The sequence below is a fragment of the Narcine bancroftii genome, chromosome 12 (genome assembly GCF_036971445.1).
Source record: "Narcine bancroftii isolate sNarBan1 chromosome 12, sNarBan1.hap1, whole genome shotgun sequence".
NCBI classification, from domain to species: Eukaryota; Metazoa; Chordata; class Chondrichthyes; order Torpediniformes; family Narcinidae; genus Narcine; species Narcine bancroftii.
Window position 1 is genome coordinate 93,366,751 of NC_091480.1, and position 26,533 is coordinate 93,393,283.

A 26,533-nucleotide genomic window follows, 5' to 3' on the forward strand; every position below is an offset into this window, starting at 1 on the left:
CTTGAAGATAAGTAAACCATTTATTCAGGGTGATGAGCTACGAGTAAACAATTTTTGGGTAATATAAGCCATGGTCCCGCTGCTGAAGTTTCAGACTCTCTGAGGGGTGGAAATGTCTCTCAGCAAGAAGAACTTCTAGAGTCCAACCAAAGTCCCGGTCAGGGGAGGTGGAGAAGCTGCTACCGGCGCCCCAACAATCTACTCCAAGTGTGCGGTCGTTGCCTCGCTTCGGCAGTTGGGACCAGTCCAGGCATTGATAAGTATAAATGGGAAGGGCTTGCATATTGTAGTTTGAAATCAGCTTTAGATTTAGTAATAAAGATTTGAATAAACTGAAGTGCTCTCGGCGTGTGTCTCTGCTTTCTTTCGGTAGCTCAAACACTGTGACCAATCTAAAACGAATAGAGTGAGAGGTACAAGTTTACCAGAACAAATCAACACTTCTGTGTGTTACGCATTGCAGTGAGGGTTGGCTCCTTGTAGCTCTGTGCACAGATAGCTCATCTTCAGGCGGATCCATCTCACCAAGAGCAGAGTAGCCTGGACAAGGTGACCAATGGATAATAGTGGCTAAGGTGGGGACATAAATTCCGTCCCTCTTAGAAGTGATCAGCAGGTTGGTACTCCAGTAAAATGTGGTAACTACCCCAGGATTGAATTTCAACAACTTTAATAGTCACAGAAGGCTACAGAAGGTAGTAAACATAGCCAGGTCCTATCACAGGCTCTGACCTCCCATCCACTGCAGTCATCTATCGTATAGTCAATACCATGTAAAAGTTGACCCCAAATTTTGGTCCAAAAATCTGGCATTTTTCATATATCGCAAGTAAAAGTTGACCCCGGCTGCCCGCCCACATGAGCTCCCAACTCCCTGACTGCAGATCCTCACCTAAGCCGCAGGCCCATCTGATCTCCTGATGCACCGACCGAGGACTATTGCCGAGGCCCATGTCACCCACCCACCTGGGCTCTTATTGCCCTGACTACGGATCCTTGCCTTGAGTCGCCTGCCCATCCGAGCTCCCTATGCTCGGACCAAGGACCATCACCACCCACCCGAGCTCTTCATGCCTCGAGTGGTGTAGGTACATACCGCGGTCAAAGGTAGTAAGCGTGTAATTCTCAACTTAAATTTTATCCTACAATCTGCCTGCAAAATTACACACATATATACCACACATGAGGAACTGCCTCAAAAAGGCAGCCAAAATCATCAATGACCACCACCCTGGACACAACCTCTTCTCACTGCTACCTTCAAAGCCTGAAAACAGCACCACCAGATTCAAGAACATTTTCTTTCCAACAGCTATCAGACTCTTGAACCTCTCCTTGGTTCACTCATCAACACAAAAGGACTGTCTCCCCGATTGCAAGTCACTTTTATTTGAAGTAAGATTACGGTGAATATCTATTATCTAGCTTTTGTATTTATTGACTCTTTTAATTTAATTCAATTAGTTAACTTGTAGCTTTTTAACAAGTGCCTGTTTGGCTGTAGCAAGTAAGAATGTTGGTGGATATGTACATTGTATAATGTGTATGACACTAAACTCATTATCATTATAATCTGCTGATGGGCAGATTGTCGGAATGTCATAATGCTCTCAAAGACCATCCAGATCCATGAGTGCCACAGACTGAGGCCAAGACCATCCAGATCCATGAGTGCCACAGACTGAGGCCAAGACCATCCAGATCCATGAGTGCCACAGACTGAGGCCAAGACCATCCAGATCCATGAGTGCCACAGACTGAGGCCATCCAGATCCATGAGTGCCACAGACTGAGGCCAAGACCATCCAGATCCATGAGTGCCACAGACTGAGGCCAAGACCATCCAGATCCATGAATGCCACAGACTGAGGCCAAGACCATCCAGATCCATGAGTGCCACAGACTGAGGCCAAATGGCAGCAAGGTTATCTTGCAGGAAGTAGGCACCGAACAGGGGGCTGAGAAGAACAAAAGGAATGATACCAGATATAGAACGAATATTCATCAGGAAAGAAAGGACTGATTGGGTTTATTTTCCTGAGAAAAGAAGGCTGGGGACCTAACAGATAAGATGATGCAATGTTTTTAACAGAATGGACTCATAGGAAATAGTCGTACTTGTGCAGCAGAGAGTAACCTCGTGCTGCCAATTCAAAACCATAAGATATAGGAGTAAAATAGGCCATTCAGCCCTTTGAGTCTGCCCCACCAATTTAATCCATTTTGCCACTCAGCCCTTCTCCCCATGACCTTTCATGCCTTGGCTAATCAAGATCCTATCAATCTCTGTCCCAATGACCTAACGTCCACAACTGCCACTCTCCCACAACCTTTCTCCGTCTACTCAAGACTTTCTGCGAGAAATCTGAATGGGATTTCAGAAGAACAACCGAGAGAATGGGGAAGTGCACAAGGTAAAGAGTACGGACACATTTAGAGGAACTGGCATGAAAATTATGGTTACACTGATAGATGGAAAGGTGGGAGGAGATTTGAGTAGAGCATAAACACTCGTGTGCTTTGGCTGGGATGAATAACCTGATCCTGTGTAGCATCTCCTATGAAGTCCTCTACAGAAAGAGAAGCGTGCACTACACAACATCCTTCCTGTCTATGATGCACGGAAGCTAGGATTTCACTTGCTGCACCATAATTGGGTCCCCAAGATGAGTCACAGTGCTGCCCATTCCAAAATGAACAGGCTCCCAACTTCACATAAAGCCACGTGCAGTGATAGTCAGGCCAGCAGATCATTATCTCAATCTCAAGCAGCCTGAAGGAAGGAAACAATAATGTGTCCCTATAAGAATATTCTCATCCACTGAACATCACCAGCTGGGCTCTAAGAGAGTGAATCAAATGTTTATTTATCTTTTGTACAAATGTTATTTATCTATTGAATTAGGATATGGAATTCGACAGCATTGTGTAAAAAAAATGCAGCAAATCTTATAGCATCCTTAGAGAATGAAAACAGATGCTGGAAATGAGAGGGTCTGTTGAAGGGGCTTTGCTCAGACACGGCCTCTCATTCCTTGCACACGACCTGATCTGCTGAATTTTTCCCAACGTTTTCAGTTTTTAACCAGTGTTGCTACTTGTGCAGTCTCTGAAGCTTTAACTCACTCCCCCTCCCACGTTCAGAAGCTGGTTACATGGCCAGCTCATTTAAGATTGACAGTAGGGGCAAAAAGTATTTTAAAAATCCATGATTAAGTAATGGGAGGGCAGAAATCAAACACACCTATGATTTATAGCTGTTATACAATTAAAATTCACAGCAGCTGATGGAGAGGCTTTCTCAAAAACCGACCCAATGTTTTATTTTAAGATGTTTACAGATCTGAAAGTGCAGAATTTCCAATTCAGAATTCCAGGTTTTGATCATATCTTTCTTGTTGCATTTTAATCCATTTTGAGTGCTCAATTCAAGTGCATTATGCTTGAGAATCTTGGTTATATTTGTGATTGCCTCAGATGAATTTTAAAATGTTTACTTGCCGTTATTGAAATGTGGTGACACAACCATGAATCGTCTTTTTTTTGCCTTCTTGATTCTGCCTGAGAGCACCGATTGTTAATCTCAAGCTGGTGCATTGAATCTCTCAAGAGCTTATAACCATAAACTTTGTTAAAGCTCGATTGGAGTTTTATGTATCATTTTGGTTGCCCCATTGCAGGAAGGATGTGGAAGCTTTGGAGAGGATACAAAAAAAGATTTACCAGGAAGTCGTCTTGATTAGAGGGCATGAGCTACAAAGAGATGGACAAACTTGGGTTTTTTTTTTCTGGCGTGTTGAAGGCTCAGGGGCGACCTGATAGATGTTTGTAAAATTATGAGAGGCATTGGTAGAATAGATAGTTGGAATCTTTTATCCTGGGTTAAAATGTCACATACTGGACATTCATCAACCAAAAACAGGGAGATAATGATCCCTTCAAATTCTTTGCAGTCCCAAAATAAAGAAAAAATGGTCTTTTAATGTCTCCTTAAGGTCAAATTTTAAAACAATCATAAATATTGTTCATCTTGCAGTCTTTTTTTAAATGATGTTTAATAAAGGCAATCTCTTTCTTCTCCACCCTGTTCACGGATCCAACAGTGAAAGTTGATCCATGGCTGGGGAATCCAGATACGATTGCATTAATGTTTTATGTGTGCTAAAAAGCAAATTGTTCTGCTAAACAGTAAAACCACAGCATCTGAGATAATTCCTTGCAAAGGAGGAATGGACAAACTCAGTGGTTTTAACACTTGAAGGTAGAGTGAACTGTTGGGCAGCAATTGGAGATGTGAAGTGGAGGCAGATTATCTGAGCAGAGATTAATGGTCATCATATTCCTCAATTAAAAGAAACCAGGACTCTACAATGTGAATGTGGAAATCAATTTTTGACTGATCAATATGTGTGCATTGGAACTCTGGTAAGCTTATTTAAAGGTCTTCCTCATTGAAGGTCTTGAAAGACCTTCAAGAGGCCTTAAAATTCTCTTCAAACTATTTTCTTTCAACTGGATACTTCTTGATGCCAACAGCCAGAGTGAACCTTTGCTTTAAAATTGACGGAACCCAATTTCCTGATGAATCATATAATTTCCTGACCAGCTTACTCACCTCCCTTCAATCCCCAACAACGCCTGCCAACATCATCAAACACACACAGAAGCGCGGCCAAAGAGCCAAGTGGTTGACGCTAGTCTTGCCCCGAAACGTTGCCTGATCACATCTGCCCATGGATGCTGCCTGACCTGCTGAGTCCACTCAAGATTCCCGATCTGCACTTCTAGTGTTTCTCCGTTTGTCTAACAGAGGGGTTTACACAGACTGTACGTCTGAGCAGAGTGAAGTCCCTGGAAAATTTAACTTGCTGGAAATATTTGAATTATTGTCACACCATGACTTATACAGCCAGAATTTGAGGTAATGACACACATACAAGCTTTTTAAGATAAGTCTCTCCCGGATGGACCCACTTTGCCTTCAGTCCCTCCTTTGCAAACAAACACAAAACCTACATGCTTGTGGTGATCTGCTTTAATTACCCACGTTCACCATAGACAATTATACACATAATACAAGGAAAGGATTCTATTCTCGCTGCTGCCATCAGGAAAGAGGTATTGGTGCCACAATCCTCACACCACCAGGTTCAGGAACAGCTGCTACCCCTCCACCATCAGACTGCTCAATGACAAACTCAATCAGGGACTCTTACTTGTGCACTTTATCGATTTTCTTTTTGTTCTTTCTGTATTGCACAGTTTGTTTACATTCATTATCTGTTTACATTTCTTTATTTGTTTACACTATGTACAGTTTTTTTTGCACTACCAATCAGTGGTAATTCTGCCATGTCCATAAGAAAAAAAAATCTCAGGGTTGTATGTCACGTATGTACTCTGACATAAATCTGAAAGGTTGCAAATTTGAATGTAATTTCCAATATTTGAAGTCTGTGTCTTGTCTACAACAGAATCCAATTTTTTTTAAACCTTCTGCACTCCCGGAACACAATCAGAACTACAGGTACTGATATTCTTTACAGACACTGACGTCACTGCAGACTTGCAACAGAAATGAATTAATGGAGATCATGCGTATAGACTTCCAAATTTGGTTTTCAAGGATCTTTTAAAGACATCATCCAAAAGGCTAAAACTGTAGGTTTAAAAAAAGTTAAAGAGTGGTTACTAGTAAACCATGAAAGTCTGCAGACACCGTGGTTGAAATGAAAACACAATGCTGGAGAAATATCCTTGGCCATGGGTGTGGTGCCAGAGGATTGGAGGGAGCTCACATTGTTCCAATGTTTAAAAAAGTCTCCAAAAGTAACCCTGGAAATTATAGCCCGGTGAGCTACAAGTGTCAGTAGTAGGTAAATTATTGGAAGGTGTTCTAAGAGATCAGATATACAATTATTTCGATAGTCAGAAACTGATTAGGGATAGCCAACATGGCTTTGTGCGTGGTAGGTTGTGTTTAACCAATCTTACGAGTTTTTCAAGGAGATTACTAGGAAAGTTGATGAAGGAAAGGCAATGGATTTTGTCTACGTGGACTTTATTTAGTAATACCTTGACAAGGTCCCACATGGGAGGTTAGTCAAGAAGGTTCAGACACTAGGTATTCATGGTGAAGTAGTGAAATGGATTCGACAATGGCTGGACAGGAGAAGCTAGAGGGTAGTGATTGCTTCTCAGACTGGAGGCCTGTGACTAGCATTGATCCTCAGGGATCAGTGCTGGGGCCATATCATTGCTCTGGATGATAATGTGATAAATTGGATCAGCAAATTTGCAGATGACACTAAGACTGGAGGCGCTGTGGACAGCAAAGAAGGTTTTCAAAGCTTGCAGAGGGATCTGGACCAGCTAGAAAAATAGGCTGAAAGATGGCAGATGGAATTTAATGCAGACAAGGTGAGATGCTGCATTTTGGAAGGACAAACCAAGAAAGGACTTGCACAGTGAATGGTAGGACATTGTGGAATCCAGTAGAACAGAAACCTGGGAATACAGATACATAATTCCCTGAAAGTGGCGTCACAGGTGGATAGGGTTGTAAAGAGAGCTTTTGGCATATTGGCCTTCATAAATCAAAGTACTGAGTATAGGACCTGGGAAGTTATGGTAAAGTTGTATAAGATATTGGTGAGGCCAAATTTGTAGTATTGTGTGCAGTTTTAATCATCCAACTTCAGGAAGAATATCAATAAGATCAAAAGAGTGCAGAGAAGATTTACTAGGATGTTGCCCGGACTTCAGGAACAGAGTTACTGGAGTATAGAAGAATGATGGAAGAATTGATATATGTTTTTTAAATTATGAGGGGAATAGACAGAGTAAATGTAGATAGGCTTTTTCCACTGAAGGAAGTGAGATACAAACCAAAGGACATGGGTTGAGTGAAAGGGGAAAAGTTCAGGGGGAACTTCTTCACACAGAGAATTGTGGGGGAGTGGAACAAGCTTCCAGTTGAAGTGGTGAATGCAGGCTCAATTTTAACATTTAAGAAGAATTTGGACAGGTACACGGATGGGAGGAGTCTGGTCGGGATGCAGGTCAGTGGGACAAGAGACAACAATAATCCAACATGGGACAAGAAGTACTGAAGAGACCTGCTTCTGTGTTGTAATGTCCTATAACCAACATTTCAGGCTTAAGCCCTTCATTAATCCTGAAACATGGGTTATGTATTTTTATCTTTGTTATATAAAGGACACTGTTTGACCTGCTGAGTTTCTCCAGAATTGTGTATTTGCAGACAATGGTTCTTGTTGAGATATCAGTTCTGATACAACATTTCAATAAGTAACTTCCAATGGTCAAAATATTTATGACCTCTCAGCTTCAATGATTAAAGAACTGAATAAACAAATTAGTGTTTGCATTTATCACTTGTTCGATTATTTAAGAAGCATAAAATGCCAATGTTCATCGTTAATAAACTCACACCAATACCAAAATGGTACGTGGTATAAAATTTGTTCGAGTAATGTTGATTGATGTTAATGTTCCGGTAATAGTAGATTTACTGGTCAACTTTATATTGTGCAAATCCATCATGAATGTAAAGACTTGTTAATCTCTCAGTTTAAATGATAGTTGTCCACTTAACATATTTACCATCTATTCTTTTCACAAGTTCTGGCATGGAATGAGCAACATTTTATGGTTTAAATCCTCATCATTTACTGTGCTTTTTCTTTCCCTCCACAATTATACCAGCTGTAAAGGAACTACAGCATTTAAAGGGTTAAATACAGTAAATGCTGAAAAGGGCAGTAGTTAAAAAAGTGGATACCACCACCATAATCTTCATGAGCTAAATTTCAGTGTAATTTAATACAGACATCTTAGCTTTTATTTCCAATCATGAGTCTATATTTCAGGTATTAATAGCTGACACTTGATATATTTGATCAGGAGAGAGGAAACCCCCAGATTTACTCCTTGATATGTGCCAGAGCAGTGTATCTCCAAACCCAACGATCTGTTAGAGGCTCTGTGTAAGTTGAGAGCAGACGGAGGGAAAAGCCTGTTTTATCCTCAGTTTATTAGGCTTGGAGAAATATCTGATTGTTTGCGATCACTTTGGTCAGGATTGATGCTTTTCATTGTTGCTCAATGCAGGCAATTTTATTTAAATCAAAGAGAGGAAGCAGCAACTCAAATTTCACTCGTCTGTTCATGCTGAATAAAACTGCGTGTATTTAGCAACAGTTTCACACATTATGTCAGTCACCCTGCATACATCGAGTGAACTCTTCAATTTGCACGAACAAAATAAACCATTTCAAAAAGCATGAAAGGCCTAAGTTACCAAGAACTGATTTCTGAAAGTGACTGTAAAGCATAAAACCTGAAAGAAGGACCAGTTATTGCAAAACCTAATCAGCATTATCAATCAAATGCCAAATAAGCTTCAGGATTCACATTTTTTCTATTCCCTAAAATGCTCATTGGCAATTCCAACCATTTGTCATAATAGGAGGCCGCAAAAACCCAACTCCAGTATTTCTGTAATTTTAAGGGGAGGAGAAACTACTCATGAAATATTAACCAATGTCTGTAATTTTTAGCACAAGTACTTGCGGCTGAAATACTTAAATGCCTCATTTATAACATGAGCCCAGGGCAACCACCAAAGGGAATATTGCAAATGCAGTGTCCTCCGTAATCTTTGGGACAAAGACACTGGTTTTCCTTTATTTGTATACATTTGCTTGGCAGTTTTAAATTTGTAGTCAAACAATCCATGTGATTAAAATGGATATTCCAGATTTTATTCAAGAGTATATGTGTTACATTTTGGTTTGACCGTGTAGGAATTACAGCACTTTTTATACATAGTCCCCTCATTTCAGGGCGTCATAATATTTGGGGCATCGCAATGGTATGTGTATTAGTCATGTTTAGTGCTTTGTTGCATATCTCTTGCAAGTCTGTGATTCATAGACATTATCAAGTGCTGAGTATCTTTGCTGCTCATGCTCTGCTCATGCTCTGCCAGGCCTCTCCTGCTTGTTCTGGGGGATTGTCCCCATAAGTTTTATCTTCAGCATATGGAAGGCTTGCTCATTGTGATTTAGATAAGATGATTGACGTGACCATTCAATAAATTTCCTATATTCAGCTGTGAAAAACTCCTTTGTTGCTTTAGCAGTATGCTTGGGATCATTGTCTTGCTGTCGGGTGAAGTGCCGCCCAATGAGTTTGGAGGCATTTGTTTGAACTTGAGCAGATAGGATGTTTCTATACACCTCAGAATTCATTTTAGTTACATCATCAATGAAGATAAATGCACCAGTACCCATACATGGCAAGCCTTAACACAGATGAGGATCTTGGGCAGTTCCTTTACACCTCCACATTTTGCTCTTGCCATCACTCTGATACAGATTAATCTTGGTCTCATCTATCCACAAGACCTTTTTCTAGAATTCTGCAGGCTCTTTTAAATGCTTCTTGCCAAACTTTAATCTGGCCATCCTGTTTCTGTGGCATGAAGAGGTTTGCATCCTGGAGAGTAGCCTCTGTATTTCTATTCATGAAGTCTTCTTCATTGACACATACACGTGGCTCCTGACGAGTGTTTCTGATCTGTCAGACTGGCGTTTGGGGATTTTTCTTCATTATGATGAGAATTCGTCTGTTATCAGCAGTGGAGATCTTCCTTGGCCTACCAGTCCCTTTGCGATTTCTGAGCTCACCAGTACACTCTTTCTTCTGAAATATATTCCAAACAGTTTTATTTAGTTATCCTGAGGTTTGGGCGATGTTTATTATTGTTTCATTCTTGTTTTTTCAACCTCAATGGCTTCTTTGACTTCCATTGACACAACTCTGGTCCTCTTGTTGAAAAATGACCACTACAGATTCCAAACATGATCAAAAGCTTATAAGCAAGCCTAGCTCTCTTATCCCTGCACCACTGAAGCAATTAAACATACCAGAATACTCACAAACATCTGTGAAGTCCATGTCCCAAACATTATGGTGCCCTGAAATGAGGAGACGATGTACAAATAGTGCTGTAATTTCTACATGGTCAAACCAAAATGTCTACAAATAACCTTGAATAAAATCTGGAATGGGCACTTTAAATTCATGTGAATTGTTTCATTACAAAGTTAAAACTGTTGAGCTCAGTGGCAAATAAAAGAAAAAAGAAAAGTGTCTTTGTTCCAAACATTATGGAGGGCCCTGTATTTCTGAAACCATTTCACATTCTTCAAGTCAGCATGGAACTGATATCTTCTGTACGAGATCAATTAGGAAAATCCACAGTTATTAATTTTTCTAATCCAAAGAAATTCAAACAAACCAATTTTGAAGAGGAGGAACCCTCCTGTCGCGGAAAACACCGACGAGCAGTGAATAGATAACAGATGAAACTGAAATGCTATTTCGTCACTGGATGAGCTGGACATGGACAGGGAAGGGGAATTTATCCAGCATCTTGGGAAGCAACTTGGTTTACAAGAAAGAGGAAGTATTTATAAAATTGACCACATCTCCTTTAACAAGATCACCTACCATCTTCTATTCCAATCAATCCCTCTGCAGGAAAGAGGAACAAAAACAGGGCATAAAGATCACAGATTGTGGAAGAACCTGATCTTCTGACAGGAAACCAAAGGTTTATAATGATCTGGCCTACAACTCACGTCAATCCTCAATGTGTGTAAGGCAATCCTGTTAGGGAACGAAGTTCGCTGGAGAAGCTCAGCAGGTCATACAGTGTCCTTTATGTAGCAAAGGTAAAGATACATAACCGACGTTTCAGGCTTGAGCCCTTCATCAAAGTATGAGAAAATGCTGGAAGGCATTTTATGTCAGTTCTGCATCTTTAGCTTTGCTACATAAAGGATACTCTTTGACCTTCTGAGCTTCTCCAGCATTTTGTGTTTTTACTTCAATCATGGTGTCTACAGATTCTTGTGATTTATTTCCTAGGGAACAGAGTTCTATGGATGGAAACTTAATTCCCTTCAGATCGTATAGAGCGAAGGGAACAAGTGCTATCCAGGATGATAGCTCAACTTCACTGAAAATTATTATTTTCGATGTGACAACTCCATGATTATATAATTCTACTGCTTGCGTTAGACCAATCACATTAAATACTGCAGAAGAAAGGAATTCTTCCTTTTATATATTGTTCAAGTTTCCGTGCTGTAATTGTTATGTTATGATCATCCGATTGTACAAGTACAACCCGATGAAACAGTGTTCTCCGGTCCTCAGTGCAAACCATGCAGACACACAACCAGACATAACACACATACAGACAAACGATGCATATGCAATACATATATAAAAATAAATGCATTTGTTTAATTAGTAGTAGTCTTGGAGGGTTGGTATGAGCAGTTAATCAGTCTTAATTCGTCATCATAAAGTCATACAAAATTACCGTAGTCACTTTCATTTCACAAAAACCTAATTACTGAAATTATCCAATCATATTCTTTAGTTAAAAGGATTCTTTTTAATACTAGTTTAAATTGTGTTTGCACTAATTTAAATTAATTTTCTCTGAATCTGCTTTTCCAGATTATATTGCTGTTATCTTCTTTCTTTGGCTTGGCTTCGCGGACGAAGATTTATGGAGGGGGTAAAAAGTCCACGTCAGCTGCAGGCTCGTTTGTGGCTGACCAGTCCGATGCGGGACAGGCAGACACGATTGCAGCGGTTGCAAGGGAAAATTGGTTGGTTGGGGTTGGGTGTTGGGTTTTTCCTCCTTTGCCTTTTGTCAGTGAGGTGGGCTCTGCGGTCTTCTTCAAAGGAGGCTGCTGCCCGCCAAACTGTGAGGCGCCAAGATGCACGGTTTGAGGCGTTATCAGCCCACTGGCGGTGGTCAATGTGGCAGGCACCAAGAGATTTCTTTAGGCAGTCCTTGTACCTTTTCTTTGGTGCACCTCTGTCACGGTGGCCAGTGGAGAGCTCGCCATATAATACGATCTTGGGAAGGCGATGGTCCTCCATTCTGGAGACGTGACCCATCCAGCGCAGCTGGATCTTCAGCAGCGTGGACTCGATGCTGTCGACCTCTGCCATCTCGAGTACCTCGACGTTAGGGGTGTGAGCGCTCCAATGGATGTTGAGGATGGAGCGGAGACAACGCTGGTGGAAGCGTTCTAGGAGCCGTAGGTGGTGCCGGTAGAGGACCCATGATTCGGAGCCGAACAGGAGTGTGGGTATGACAACGGCTCTGTATACGCTTATCTTTGTGAGGTTTTTCAGTTGGTTGTTTTTCCAGACTCTTTTGTGTAGTCTTCCAAAGGCGCTATTTGCCTTGGCGAGTCTGTTGTCTATCTCATTGTCGATCCTTGCATCTGATGAAATGGTGCAGCCGAGATAGGTAAACTGGTTGACCGTTTTGAGTTTTGTGTGCCCGATGGAGATGTGGGGGGGCTGGTAGTCATGGTGGGGAGCTGGCTGATGGAGGACCTCAGTTTTCTTCAGGCTGACTTCCAGGCCAAACATTTTGGCAGTTTCCGCAAAGCAGGACGTCAAGCGCTGAAGAGCTGGCTCTGAATGGGCAACTAAAGCGGCATCATCTGCAAAGAGTAGTTCACGGACAAGTTTCTCTTGTGTCTTGGTGTGAGCTTGCAGGCGCCTCAGATTGAAGAGACTGCCATCCGTGCGGTACCGGATGTAAACAACTTTGGATATCATACATACCTAGTTAACATTTACATGCCCTAGTGGATATTCCTTAATCATCTTATTTTTTTTCTCGAATTATAAAGCTTTTCTTTCGTACTTACTTTTTAACCACAATTCACAATCTGTCTGTAAAAATGGCAGCAGAGTGTAAAGCCTCACGCACAATGAGAATGAACGCCAAACACATTTATTTTGGTTGTACAATCATCTTGTACAGATCCATGAACCCTAAACCAGGTCTGGAGTCAACTAACGCAGACCCAACAGGAGACCTGCATTACTGGTGTAAATTATGTTATGGCCATCGGTAAGTGGCCAACAACAATCTGAATCTTTCACTCTTTCTCTCTTCACAGATGCTGACCTGATGAATATTTTCAACATTTTACTTTCATTTCAGGTTTTGAGCACCAACAGTTTTTTGGAGGTTTTCAGTCAGGGATTATATATTATTGTAAATTCATAAGTTTAGTTGGAAGATAAATGAGAAGTGGCTGGTGAATCAAAATTGAATGAAGAAGTAGGATTTAAGGACATAGATTCGGATTAAGACATGTCTGGCAGTGCTGTGAAGAGTAACAGCAATTTACACTTGTGTATCTGCACAGTTCTCAGCCATAGGACATTAAAGGGGGCAGAATTGGAGGGAACTGAATACCACAAGGTAAATTTTAAACAGATGGACAATGAGTCTTTGTTGAAGAAGGATCTCTGACCTGAAACATTGAATTTGTTACTCTTGGAGATGCAAGAGACTCATTCATTCAGCATGGACAATCATGTCTCTCCATCCTTCACAACCTCTGACCCTCCGTAGTTGATGCCTCCCCTGTTCTCCTTCAGTGAAGGCTCCATCTTTGAGCTGAGACCGTAGTTAATGTTGGGTTCATGATTATACAAGGGAAAAGTTCTGAAGTAGTTTCCCGTTGTCTTCTTCAGTTGCAGTGTCCATACTGGCCACTGATCAGCAGATTCTTCTGCCCAGCGTTTTTAGTTTTACAACCATAAATTCCAATTCGTAGAATCTGACTACAGAAGGTGTAATGAGGAGCAAACCACTGCTTCAGGAACTGAGCGGGTCAATCAGCATCTGTTTCAGGTCTCAAGTGTCACCTTGCCTCTGCCTTCACAGATGCTGCCTGACCCTCTCAGTTCCACCAGCAGTTTGTTCTTTGCTCTGTTTCTCCTCCATAGATGCAGTCTGTCCTAATAAGCATTTCTAGTATTTTCAGTTCTTGCAGAGGATGAAGCGAATTGTCTGTGAAATACCATATGATGTTCATTGACCATGAGTGAGCTCCTTCAACACCTTGTAGATGCAGGTCACTAAATAACAACTCTTCACATTAACTGCTAGCAACTCCTGTTAAGTACAGATTAAAAATTGGTTTTCACTATGGACAACACACTCAGGGGGTCCTCACTGTTCCCCAGTTATATCTAGGCCCCCAAACAGAGGCTGGGATATGGACTACAAGTTACAGCTGGAAATAGAAAGTGTGTCAGAAGGAAAATGTCAAAATAATCATGGGGGATTTTAACAAGACAGGGGATTGGGAAAGTCAAGAAGGTACAGGATCTCAGGAGAGAGAGTTTGTAGAATGCCTAAGGGATGGCTTTTTGGAACAGCTTGTCGATAAGCCCACCAGGAGATTGGCGGTTTTGGAATGGGTGTTGTGTAATTAGGGAATTAAAGGTCATGGAAATCTTAGGAAGTAGTGGTCATAACATGATTGAGTTCAATTTCAAATCTGAAAAGGAAAAGTTGATATCAGGTGTGTCAATATTTCAGTGGAACAAAGGGAATTACAGTGGGATGAGAGAGGAACTGGCCCAAGTTAGATGGAGGGATGGCAGAGCAGAAATGGATATTTCTACAAGAAATAAGAAAGTACAGGATATATTCCAAGGAAAAAGAAAATTATGAATGGAAAAATGGCACAAATGTGACTGACAAGAGAGGTTAAGGCTATAATAAAAGCAAAAGGGAGGGCAAACAAGGAAGCAAAAATTAGTAGAAAAACAGAGGACTGGGAAACTTTTACAACGTAGAGAAAGAGACAGAAAGTCATTAGGAAAGAAAAGATGAATTATGAAAGGAACTTGGCAAATAACATACAAAAGTGTTTTTTTAAATATATAAAGAGTAAAAGAGAGACATGGGTAGATATAGGACCGATTGAAAATGATGCTGGAGAAATTATAATGGGTAACAAAGAGATGGCAGAGGAACTAAATGAGTATTTTGTATCAGTCTTCATTGAGGAAGACCGTAGCCATATACCTGATAGTCAGGGGACTCAGGGAATCGAATTAAGTACAGTCAGGATTACTAGAGAGATAGTGTTTAGTAAGCTGAATGGCTAAAGATAGATAAGTGTCCCGGACCAGATGAGGTGCATTCACAGTTCTGAAGGAGGTGGCTTTGGAGATTGTGGAGGCATTGGAAATGATTTTCCAGAAATCAATTGACTCTGTCAAGGATTGGAAGGTCGCAAATGTAGTTCCACTGTTTAATAAAAGAGGGAGGCAGAAAAAAGGAAATTACAGGCCTATTAGTCTGATGTGGGTAATTGGAAAGTTATTGGAGTCAATCTTCAAGGACAAGGTTATGAACTACCTCGAGGTTCATGACATGATGGGTCAAAGTCAGCATGAAGGCAAGATCCTGCCTGACCAAACTAATGGAATTTTTTGAGGTAGTCTAAGGTAGGATGGACAAAGGAGAGGCTGTGAAAGGCCTTTGATAAGGTGCCGCATAAGAGGCTGCTTAATAAGAATGAAAAGCCATGGAATTACAGGTAACATATTAGATTGGGTGGAGCACTGGCTGATAGGCAGGAAGTAAAGAGAGGGAATAAAGGGATCCTGTTCTGGTTGGTTGCCACTTATTCATGGTGTTCTGCAGGAGTCGGGGTTGGGGCCACTTCTTTTTACAATGGATTGAATGGCTAAATTTACAAATGACACCAAGATAGGTGGTGGAGTGGGAAGTGTTGAAGAAACTGAAATATTGCAGAGACTTGGACAGTTTAGGAGAGCAGGCAAAGAAACAACAGATGAGATCCAATGTTGAGGAATGTACAGTTGTATATTTTGGAAGAGGAAATAATCAGGCAGATTATTATTTAGATGGGGAGAAAATTCAAAATTTGGAAGTGCAAAGGGACTTGGGGGAACCTTGTGCAGGATATCCTAAAGGTTAACTACCAGGTTGGATTGGCAGTAAAGAAAGTGAATACTATGTTGGCGTTCTTATCAAGAGGAATAGTGTATAAGAGTAAAGAGGTGTTGATGAGGTTCTATTGGGCACTGGGTGAGACCTCATTTGGAGAACTGTATGCAGTTTTAGGCCCCTTATCTTTGAAGGGATGTAATAATGTTGGAGAAGGTACAGAGAAAATTTACAAGGATGATTCCTGGAATGCAAAGAGTGCATACGAGGAGTGTTTATTGGCTCTTGGACTGTATTCATTGGAGTATACAAAATTGAGAGGCAATCTCAGAAACGTATTGAATGCTGAAAGGATTAGACAGAGTAGATGTGAATAAGAGGTTTCTCTTGGTGGGTGAATCCAGGACAATAGGGCACAGACTTAGAATTAGTTACCCATTTAAAACAGAGATGAGGAGAGATTTCTTTAGCCAGAGGGGCGTGGATTTGTGGAATTTGTTGCCACATCCAGCTGCGGAGGCCCGATCATTGGGGGGATTTAAGGAGGAGATTGATAGGTACCTAATTAGTTAAGGTATCAGGACGGAATTTGGAGCTAGGTGTGAGAACAGTTTAGCTCAGGGCGGAGTTGTGAAGCAGACTCGATGGGCCAAACGGCCGCCTTCTGTTCCTTTATCTTGTGATCTAATAGAGCAGTGATAATAACAGATAACTCTGCTCATGATATCCAAATTTATACACCAATCCTATTTTCATATCCTCCTTCTTCATATTTTCCCTTCAATTCTTAGTTTAATTACATTTTCCAAGATAGTAGTGCCACAATGTATAAATTAAACAGAAGGATTATGTCGGCCTAAACATGCTGGTACAATACACTTTGCTATCCTATAATCATTGCAATACACAAATGCGCTGGAGAAATTCACCAGGTTATGCAGCATCCATGGGAAGTAAAGGGTAAACAATGTTATGGGCCTAGGCCCTTCATCAGGTATGAGCACTAATTGCCAAAGGGGCTCAGCCCAAAATGAATTCCCATGGATGTCGCATGACCTGCTGAGTTTCTCCAGCACACTCGTGTCTCGTTTTATAACCAGTGGAATCAGGAACTTGGGAAGTTATTTAATTTGAACACAGGCTTGTTAAAAATTGTGGGAGAATTTGTTGCATATTTAACACTAGCATGTTCAAGCATTCTACCATCTCAGGCATTCTACCATCTCAGGCATTCTACCATCTCAGGCATTCTACCATCTCAGGCATTCTACCATCTCAGGCATTCTACCATCTCAGGCATTCTACCATCTCAGGCATTCTACCATCTCAGGCATTCTACCATCTCAGGCATTCTACCATCTCAGGCATTCTACCATCTCAGGCATTCTACCATCTCAGGCATTCTACCATCTCAGGCATTCTACCATCTCAGGCATTCTACCATCTCAGGCATTCTACCATCTCAGGCATTCTACCATCTCAGGCATTCTACCATCTCAGGCATTCTACCATCTCAGGCATTCTACCATCTCAGGCATTCTACCATCTCAGGCATTCTACCATCTCAGCACAGCCTACCTCAGTCAATAAAAATACAAAACTCCTTTGTGCATCTCTTCATTGCTCTTTAGTGGATGTCGCATTAAAATTGTGCTATAATCAGGCCAAAAAAATTTTTTTTAAAAAATGTGACAGCTGGTACTTGCTGGTTTAATTCATGCAGATTATAAACTGCTGGTGTATAATTCATTCGGTTACAACATCATTTAAACAGATGGTGTAAAATGGCTTTAATAAAAATGGCCCTCAAAGGGAAAACAGGACATTGAAGGTGGAAAGTTTAATAATCCCCTTGCCTCACTCCAGCATCCTCCCTACCTGCTGGCTTGTTGGCTATTGGAATGTGAAGGGCCTCAAAAGGAATGCTATTCCTTTCACCAGTAACCCATATGTGCTGGACACGGTTGTTGTCATATCCTCACAGAGTTGGCCGATTAAACTTACTGTTTACTGAAGTCATTAAAATGTGGTGTCATCCCTTCAACAACCACAACCGAAACAGATCAACCAGTCATTGGGGTCTGAGAGTGTAAAATTTGTCTGCTGGGTCTTGGCTGTAATTGCATTTTGAAAAATAATCTAATAAGTTAATATGCTTGGAAGGTACAATATAAATCCAATTTCTCGCAGCTCTCCTCTGCCCTAAATCAAAGGATTGGACCTGAAATGGAGAGAAAATACACTGTCGATCTGGAGAGGAATATGTCAATTGCTACTTCCGGCAATCTGGCGATGAGAAGAGTTGGGTTGGTTGAAGCTTTATGAATATTTCTTTGGTTTAACATTGTTAACCCACTCACAATTTTATTACCATCTCAATTGTGTGTGGAAGACACAATAAAACAACGTACCCCATATCAACAGATCAATGCAATTTCATTCCTTTATAAAGTAACTGGGCCCTTTCTTATAAGCAAAGCCTTTGTATGGAACAACAGAGTTTTAATGCAAGGAAGTACACCTGGTGCTCCGAGACATGGATATTTATACAGGCTGGCTTCCTTGTTACATTATCTTACAACTACTTTTTTAAAACATAAATTTGACAATTAAACAATTCATCAAAAGTGCAATCACAGCAATATATGAAGTGAGCTATCTTGTCCCACAATCCTTATCAAATTTTGTTTATCAGAATGAACCCTATAAACTATGTCCAGTTCAAAAGTCTAATCTCCCTATGGTCCCTGTAACACGCCTGGCCATCCGTCCGGTCAAACATTTGTCATTGGTTTGACTGCGAGATTCAAAAGTGCCATTCATAAGGTACGATCAGTTCCTGAGGCCCCACCACAGACAACATGCACCCGCCTGTACTACCATTGTTAAGATAAATATTCAAATGTATTTTCTGTCTGGAACCATATAGTATCAGGGAAATCCCACCTTAGGGGGAACGGGAGACAAGCACGTGCTTCTACCTTCTCATTAAAGTCAATTACAAAGCTTGGTGAACACTCAGAATGAGAAGTCACAAAGCTTCCCTTAATAGTCTGTATACAAATTCAATTTATTTAGTGCCTTTAGTGCAGGCAAAGGTAACTAGCTTTATCTACCTTTCTGTTTCAGTGACTAATCCTCTTTATTAATGTCATATTCATTTCAATCACTCACTGAAAATAAAACATGCATATTAATTCCATCCACCAATGTTATGAAGAGAAAATTAAGGCTGATAATAAACTAGATGTTAACGATTTTAAGGACCAGTATTTCCCACCATTACCAGTCTTGAATGAAGCCCAAAATAGCAAATTATATCGTCTTTGCACCAGACAAACTGATCTCCCTCTATTCTATAACATTGCATTGAGATCCTAAATTGGGTACTGCAACACTAGGCCTGGCAATGCTGCTACAATTATTATTTGCTCTTGTGGAAAAATAATCGTTATCTTTCCCTACAGCAGCATGAGAAAATTGAACAATAGGATGATACATTCTAACTGAGGAAAGGTTTGAAATCATCCTCCATTCCCCATTTTGGTCTTCGTTTCTCCCAATGCCTTGTGGGTTGGTACCAGGACACTAACCACTTCCTCAATATCAGCAAGAGAAAAGATCTAGTTATAGACCTCCAGAAGAAGAGCGAAGTTTACTTCCCTGGTCCACATCAACAACGCTGAGGTGGAGACAGTAGACAGCTTTAAGTGCCTAGAAGTAAACATCTCCAGTGACCTGTCCTGGTCCACCTCGCTGATGCAATGGACAGGAAAGCCCATCAGTACCTCCACTTCTCCAGAAGCCTGAGAATATGTAGCACGTCACCAACGTCCCTTCTCTACCTCTTCAGGTGCACGACTGAAAACATCCTGTCAGAATGCATCACTGTATGGTACAGGAACTGCTCCCCCCAAGAATGAACTTGGCTCAGACTATCATATCCAATCTCTGCCTCCATTGACTCCATCCATAACTTCAGCTGCCTTGGAAAGCAGCCAAACATATCAAAAGACTCATCCCATCCTGGATACCCTCTCTTCACCCCTCCATCAGGAAGAAGATTCACAAGTCTCAGATCACATTCTATCGATTTTAAGGACCAGTCTTGAATGAAGCCCAAAATAGCAAATTATATTGTCTTTGCACCAGACAAACTGATCTCCCTCTATTCTATAACATTGCATTGAGATCCTAAATTGGGTACTGCAACACTAGGCCTGGCAATGCTGCTACAATTATTATCTCCCTCTGTTTTTCTGAACGTATATACTGTGTTCCTCACACCTAATAGCCTGAATACGCCTGGGATTGACTGATCTCGGAAGCTAAGCAGGCACAGGACTGGTCAGTACTTGGAGGGGAGACCGCCTGGGAACACCAGGTGCTGTAGGTTTCTGTGAGGGGTGTTGAACAAAATGGTGGCTCTCTGTCTGCCTTACAGACGACGAAAGTTAAAGAATTTCATGTACATTACATTCTAAATGTAGTATCACATGACAATAATGGAACCTTTACCTTTAACTGATCATGGCTTGGCTTCACAAATGAAGATACAGGAAGGATCATAGACATAATCATGTCCTTTGAGCCTGCACAATGGATTTTTTAGGTGAAGCACAGTGTGCGTGGTACTGGCCCCACCTTTTACACCCAGGATTTATCTGCCACAGCCCAGCAAGCTCGTATGGTGATAGCCAAGTTCTCGGGTCGTAAGTTTTATTTCGGAGATTCCTTCTCCGAGATGGATGGCCCGACGAGGCTAACAAGCCCCATCTGCCAGAGTTTGAAATCAGAGTTGGCTGCCAACCAAGGCTAACGAGCCGAGCCTACCCATCCAGTTGTACGCCAGACACTCGGTCGCACCACGACATAGCAAACTCAGTGAAAATGGGAGACACCAATGAGAAGGTGTTGCTACAGATGCAGTAATGTAGAAGAGGCCATTTGCAGTGACTTCCTGCCTGGCCAGCCAGAAAGTGGCCACGTGGCGTTCACTACACTGAGAAAGGAAAGGCGATGTATTACTTGAGCACTTTCCCTAGGTGAGCGGGACAACAGGACCAAACCTCACCCACTGCTCGCAAAACAACCTCTATCACTGCATTTTCAATATATGTGGCAATAAATTTCAACTTGTTTATCATCATTCTTGTAAAAATCTCTAATGGAGGGATACAAAATATGAGGATTATAGATGGGGTTATTCTCTTGAAAGGGTATCGAAAAGAAGTGGGCATAGATTTAGCGTAAGGGGCAAGTTGAGGAGATACGAAGAACTTTTTCATGTGGGGGTGGTTGAGTCTGAAGAAGAGGGTGGAGGCACTCACTCTCACAGCCTTTTACATGTATCCAGATGTGCACTTGATTCACCAAGCGATGGGAGGTTATGGACCAAGCAATGGGAGGTTATGGACCAAGTGCTGGTAAAAGGCGTAGTTTAGTTGGTGTAGATGGGTCAAAAGGTCTGCTTCTGTAAGGTAGGGCTGTTAAAAAGGCAACCCCAGCCATTGTCACACAAAAAGACCTAAAGCTTACATAGAGATTCTTTCAGTCATTATCTATGGAAGGGCTTGAAAATCTTGTGAAATTGCTGCCTTAGATTGAACACATGCGCTTCTTTCTATCCAACTTGATCACACATGTTGCAGACTTATCCAGCATCATTTTCATGTTGTTGCAATAAAATAAAATTTAATCGAGTATCTTACCATTGTCTGTGTGGCGTTTCCTTCTTTGGTGAAATGTCTTTCAACGTAATGAGCTGCCAGCAGGTTACTGAAAAAGATAAACAGTATAGTCGTAATTATGCAAGAGATTCAACAACAGAACTCTGTATTTATGCCATTTCCTCCTCTAATTAACTTTTAACATTTGCTCCATTATCTTGCCCAAGGACAATTCTATTTATGAATCACTGCATGTAAAAATATTCTTCAGCTTTGGACCTGAACTTGTCTTTTTATTATTCAGTTCTCCTGTCAAGATTCAACGTAAATGCTGCCGTGGTGGTTTTATTTACATATTCTATTTACAGATTTCAGCATATCTGTCCATCATTTCCTATTTTTACAGTGAATCCTGATAATTAGGCTATTAGTTGAAATTAGGGTTCACCAGAGTGGACCTTGTTTAAACCACTCCCATTAAAATGTAATCTCCTTCTGTTACCATGTCCAGAATTAGTTGCATCACTAATAATATATGGGAACACAGTGGCACAGCTGGTAGAGTGGCTGCCTCACAGCGCCAGAGACCCAACCTTGGCCGATGTCTGCGTGGAGTTTGCATGTTCTCCCCATGGCCCCGTGTTTCCTCTGGGTGCTCGGGTTTATTCCCACGCTCCACAGATCTACAAATTGGCAGGTTAACTGGCTGCTCTAAATTGCCCTTTTGTGAGTGGTGGAATGTGGAGGGAAGAATGAGGGGAATAGATGAGAATATGGGGAGAACAGGATGAGTGTAAAAGGGCTGGCATGGATTCAATGGGCTGAAGGGCCTGCTTTTGTTCTGCCCCCCTGCCTTTTTCTCTATCCCTATGACCCTAAAACCTAACCCTGAGGAGAACACCATGCAATTTAAAATTATGATCTTGGTCTTGAATGGACCCAAACTAAACACAGTGAAATCACTTAACAGATGCGGCATTTAAACAATCTCTCTTTATTTACATTATACTATCATGCCATCTTCAAAGTATATTACAGCCACTTGAATGTGGGACTGATACAAACTAAAGAGCTAGAGAGATTTACAGCACAGAAACAGGTCCTTCAACCAATGTCCATGCAGAGCAATCTAGCCTGCGTTTGACCCACAGCTCTTGACATTTTTCCTATCCATTTCCCTGTCTGAGTGTCTTTCAAATGTAACAGTGTACCTGCCTTTACCACTTCCACTGGCAGCTCATTCCAGAAACGCACCACCCTCTGCATGAAAAATGTGCCTCTCAGGATCCTTTTAAATCCTTTCCCTCTTACCTTAAATATATGCCCTCTAGTTTTAGACACCTTATTTAGATTCAGTTATCCCTGTATCCTAATACCTTTATAATAAAATACTGATAATTCTATGGAATATAGATCTTGATATAGGTTATTAGAGGCCTCTGTACATTTTAGCATTCTTTGCAAAATATTTAAATAGAACAAATGTATCCAATCATTCAGCCAATGAATGCTTGCTGATCAATACCGATTAATGCTTGCTGATCAATACTGATGATGCAAACCTAAGCTATTATATCTGCATTTATGCAAGCGCAAGAGGTCAGAGGACGTTACAGTTTTATTACATTGCCTCGGTCAATCTCAGGCATGACAAGTGGGGAATAAGTTAGAACTGGAGATGTTTAAAGATGCGTTGTTTTAGAATTACGTTAGTTGAAACAGTAGAAGTGTATTATATTAAAAAGATGCTCACTCAGTTAATAGATAGAGTAAAGGAAAAATACCTTATTCCATTCTCTTGATCCCATTCAGTTCTATGGTGGACTGGGTCAAAATTATCTGCTACTCATCAGGTTTAAACTTTAAGAAGTTTGTTCATTTACTTTGCCAAGTGACTATAATTATAACATCAATGACAAATCACAAATTGGCATGCCGGGTCAGTTTCCACGCTGCGTAACTCCAAGATCAAAAATGTAGCAAGGCCCTGGGTGCTGAAAGAATTGATAGAAACCAGATGTATATCACTGCTAGATTTCAATAACTCACTTGGGTTTGGGCCAGAGGAGAGGACAACCATTGCATGTGTTTACCTCATCCAAGTTGGTTAAATGTGACTAAGTAAACCATTGAGTCAAACTATTATGGGATCAGATCCTATGAAATGTTGTGATTGAGTGTACACGTAGGAGCTGGAGGAGAAACAAAATCTCATTAAGAATGAAGGTCATATCTGAGCAACTAGGTGTCTTTAAGGCTTTATTGATGGGACATTAGATGCCATTGTATGAGTATTACAATTTGTTGTGACATGAGATGTTCTGCAAAAGAACACAGGTCTCACGGTGCGTGGTGAAAAGGAGATAAGCAACTGAATAGTGTTTGGTTTTATGTATGAATACCTGCTAAAGTTTGTAGAGGCTTAAGATTTCAGTATTACATTTCAATCACTTGTTTTATTCAGTAAGGTCTGGTGAAGAGCAGTGGTTCAGTTTATTGATGACACCAAAGGGTCCAGTGATTTAGCCATGATCTTCGAAGACAGCAAAGGATCTCAACAGATTATGATATGTAGGGAAAATGGTTGGAAGATAGTTAATGCAGAGCAGAGGCACTTAGATGCAGGAATGCTTCATGAATGCTTCATGAATGAATGAAACCAGAGAAAGTGATAGAGAGATAACGGGGCAAGAGAGCTGGGTATTTCCTCCCCCCCCTAAAAGAAATCAGATTTTTACATGAAAAATGAATTATGTGGAATGGGATCCAAAAAAAGGCTTGTGGAGAAAAACACTGAAAGACAAAATGAGGTGGATATCTTCATTCTGTTGTGACACCGAATTTCACGATTTGTTTATGACAATAAATACTGATTGTGATATTCTACTACCGCAACAGTTGACAGCTCTTGGTTTGATGGATTAATCGAAGCAGCTTATTTTAAATAGTAAGTTTCTCTCCCTCCCTTTACATTTATGCACACACAAATATACACCAACCTTTAGTTAAGAAAGTAATTAAAGAAAAAAGCTACAGAAGGTCATTATAGCACAGTTCAAACATACCTACTAAGGAGTCCGATTGCACAGTGAGTGAGTGGTGTTGAAAACAGAGGTGATCTCCCCGCTTTCTGGTGCCCTGCGCCAATACTCTGCCTCCCGGCCCCTCATAGGTGCTGCCATCTTGGATGCAGATCCCACGGTCGCGGGATTTCAAATGGAACTACCATCGGCTCCTTTTATGGGTCATTCAAAGCCAGGGCAGAGCTGTTGGCAATTGACTGGACGGTTGAACCCCGCAGGATCACTGCGTCTGCACTCCTCACGCTCCATGCAGCAGTAATGGTCACAGATGTTAATCACTTACTTACTTATCCAAGAATCTGTTGGTACATCCCTGAACATGGATTTATGGCACACCCTCATTGCCATTTGTAGGCCCCTTTTCTTTATTCACATTCACTCCAAGCCTCACTTCTAATTAATGACCATTCATGGCTTCTCTCACCTTACTTACTTGTTGACATGGCACATGAAGGAAAGGCACCGTCCTACAACCTCAGGGTTGGCTGAATTTTTAAGCAAGAAGTCCCCAGCCAACAACGTGCTGATTAGTAGGTTTATTGCCTCTTGTAAATTCCTTGTAGTATGGGTAGGTGGATGGCGGTAAACTCAGGCAATCTGATAGTGAACCGGTTCCAGAGAAATAAATAGGAATGGGATTGATGCACTGACTCAGAGAACAAGCATACGTTCAATGGGCCAAATGATCTTCTATTTGATGAGGAAATATGAACAGCAGCAGAATGGAATGCTCTCAGAAGATATAAGAGCAGAAGTAGGCCAATCGGCCCATCGAGTCTGCTCCGCCATCCTTCACTCAGCCCCACTCCCCGACTTTCTTCCCATTACCTTTGAAGCCCTGTCTAATCAAATACCCATCAATCTCTGCCTTAAATACACCCTACGGTCTTGCTTCCACAGACGCCAGTGGCAACAAGTTCCACAGACTCGCATCCCTCTGGCTGAAGATTTTTTTCTGTGTCTCTGTTTTAAATTGATTCTCCTTTTATCCTGACATTGTGCCCTCTTGCTCTAGACTCCCCTACCATGGGAAACAACCTTGATTCATCTCCTCTTGCCTTAATTGTATTTTTTTTCCCCTAAATTTCTACATAAGTTTTAAATTTTTACCTAAAATTGTTCCTTTGCTGTAATAGAGAGAGTAGGGAGCATCAATTTCCTTGGAATTCACTTAACTAGTGACCTATCGTGGACCCTCAACATCTCCTCATGTGTCAGGAAGGCTCAACAGTGACTGCACTTCCTGAGAAGACTTAAGTGGGCAAGGCTACCGGCCACCATTAAATCAACCTTCTATAGGAGATCTGTGGAGAGCGTCCTGGTTGGCTGCATCACAGTGGGGTACGGTTGCTGCCAAGAAATGGATCGGAGGTCAATCCACAGGATCACAAGAGTGGCGGAGAGGATCACTGGAGTCTCCCTCCACTCCATCGACGTGATCTACCAGGATCGTTGTCTGCAGAGGGCACACAAAATCATTGAGGACCCCTTCCGCCCCACACACAGCATCTTTCAGCTACTCCCATCGGGGAAAGAGATACAGGAGGATCAGAGCCAGCACTACCAGGCTGAGGAACAGCTTCTTCCCACGGGCAGTGAGAACGACCAAAGGAACTGCTCACACTAACCATCTGAGATCTCATTTCTACAAAACAATGTTTATTTATTTATTTTTAGATATAATACTGGTCCTGCATATGCAATATTTGTCTGTATGTGTGTTATGTCTGGTTGTGTGTCTGCATGTCTTTGCACCGAGGACTCGAGAACGCCGTTTCATCTGGTTGTACTTGTACAATCAGTTGACAATAAGCTTGACTAGATAAGTACAGCTGCAAAAGCCCTCAAAATGGATACCATCCAAAATAAAATAACCCATTTGATTGGCCCACTCCAAACGGCATTAAGATTTGTTACCTCTCTGACTATTG

General features: G+C 41.3%; 1 protein-coding gene across 4 annotated transcripts in view; it reads right to left on the reverse strand.

The window, feature by feature from the left end:
• Positions 1 to 26,533, reverse strand: part of LOC138746547 (disintegrin and metalloproteinase domain-containing protein 11-like) — a 113,846-nt gene that overhangs the window by 73,332 nt on the left and 13,981 nt on the right. For all 4 annotated transcript variants that reach the window (XR_011347020.1, XM_069904817.1, XM_069904818.1 and 1 more), the window contains exon 4: positions 21,562 to 21,628. Coding sequence is in view for 3 of the 4 variants with exons in the window: in XM_069904817.1 (XP_069760918.1) it covers positions 21,562 to 21,628 (67 nt within the window). In the remaining variant the exon portion in view is untranslated. The remainder of the gene's footprint in view (positions 1 to 21,561; positions 21,629 to 26,533) is intronic.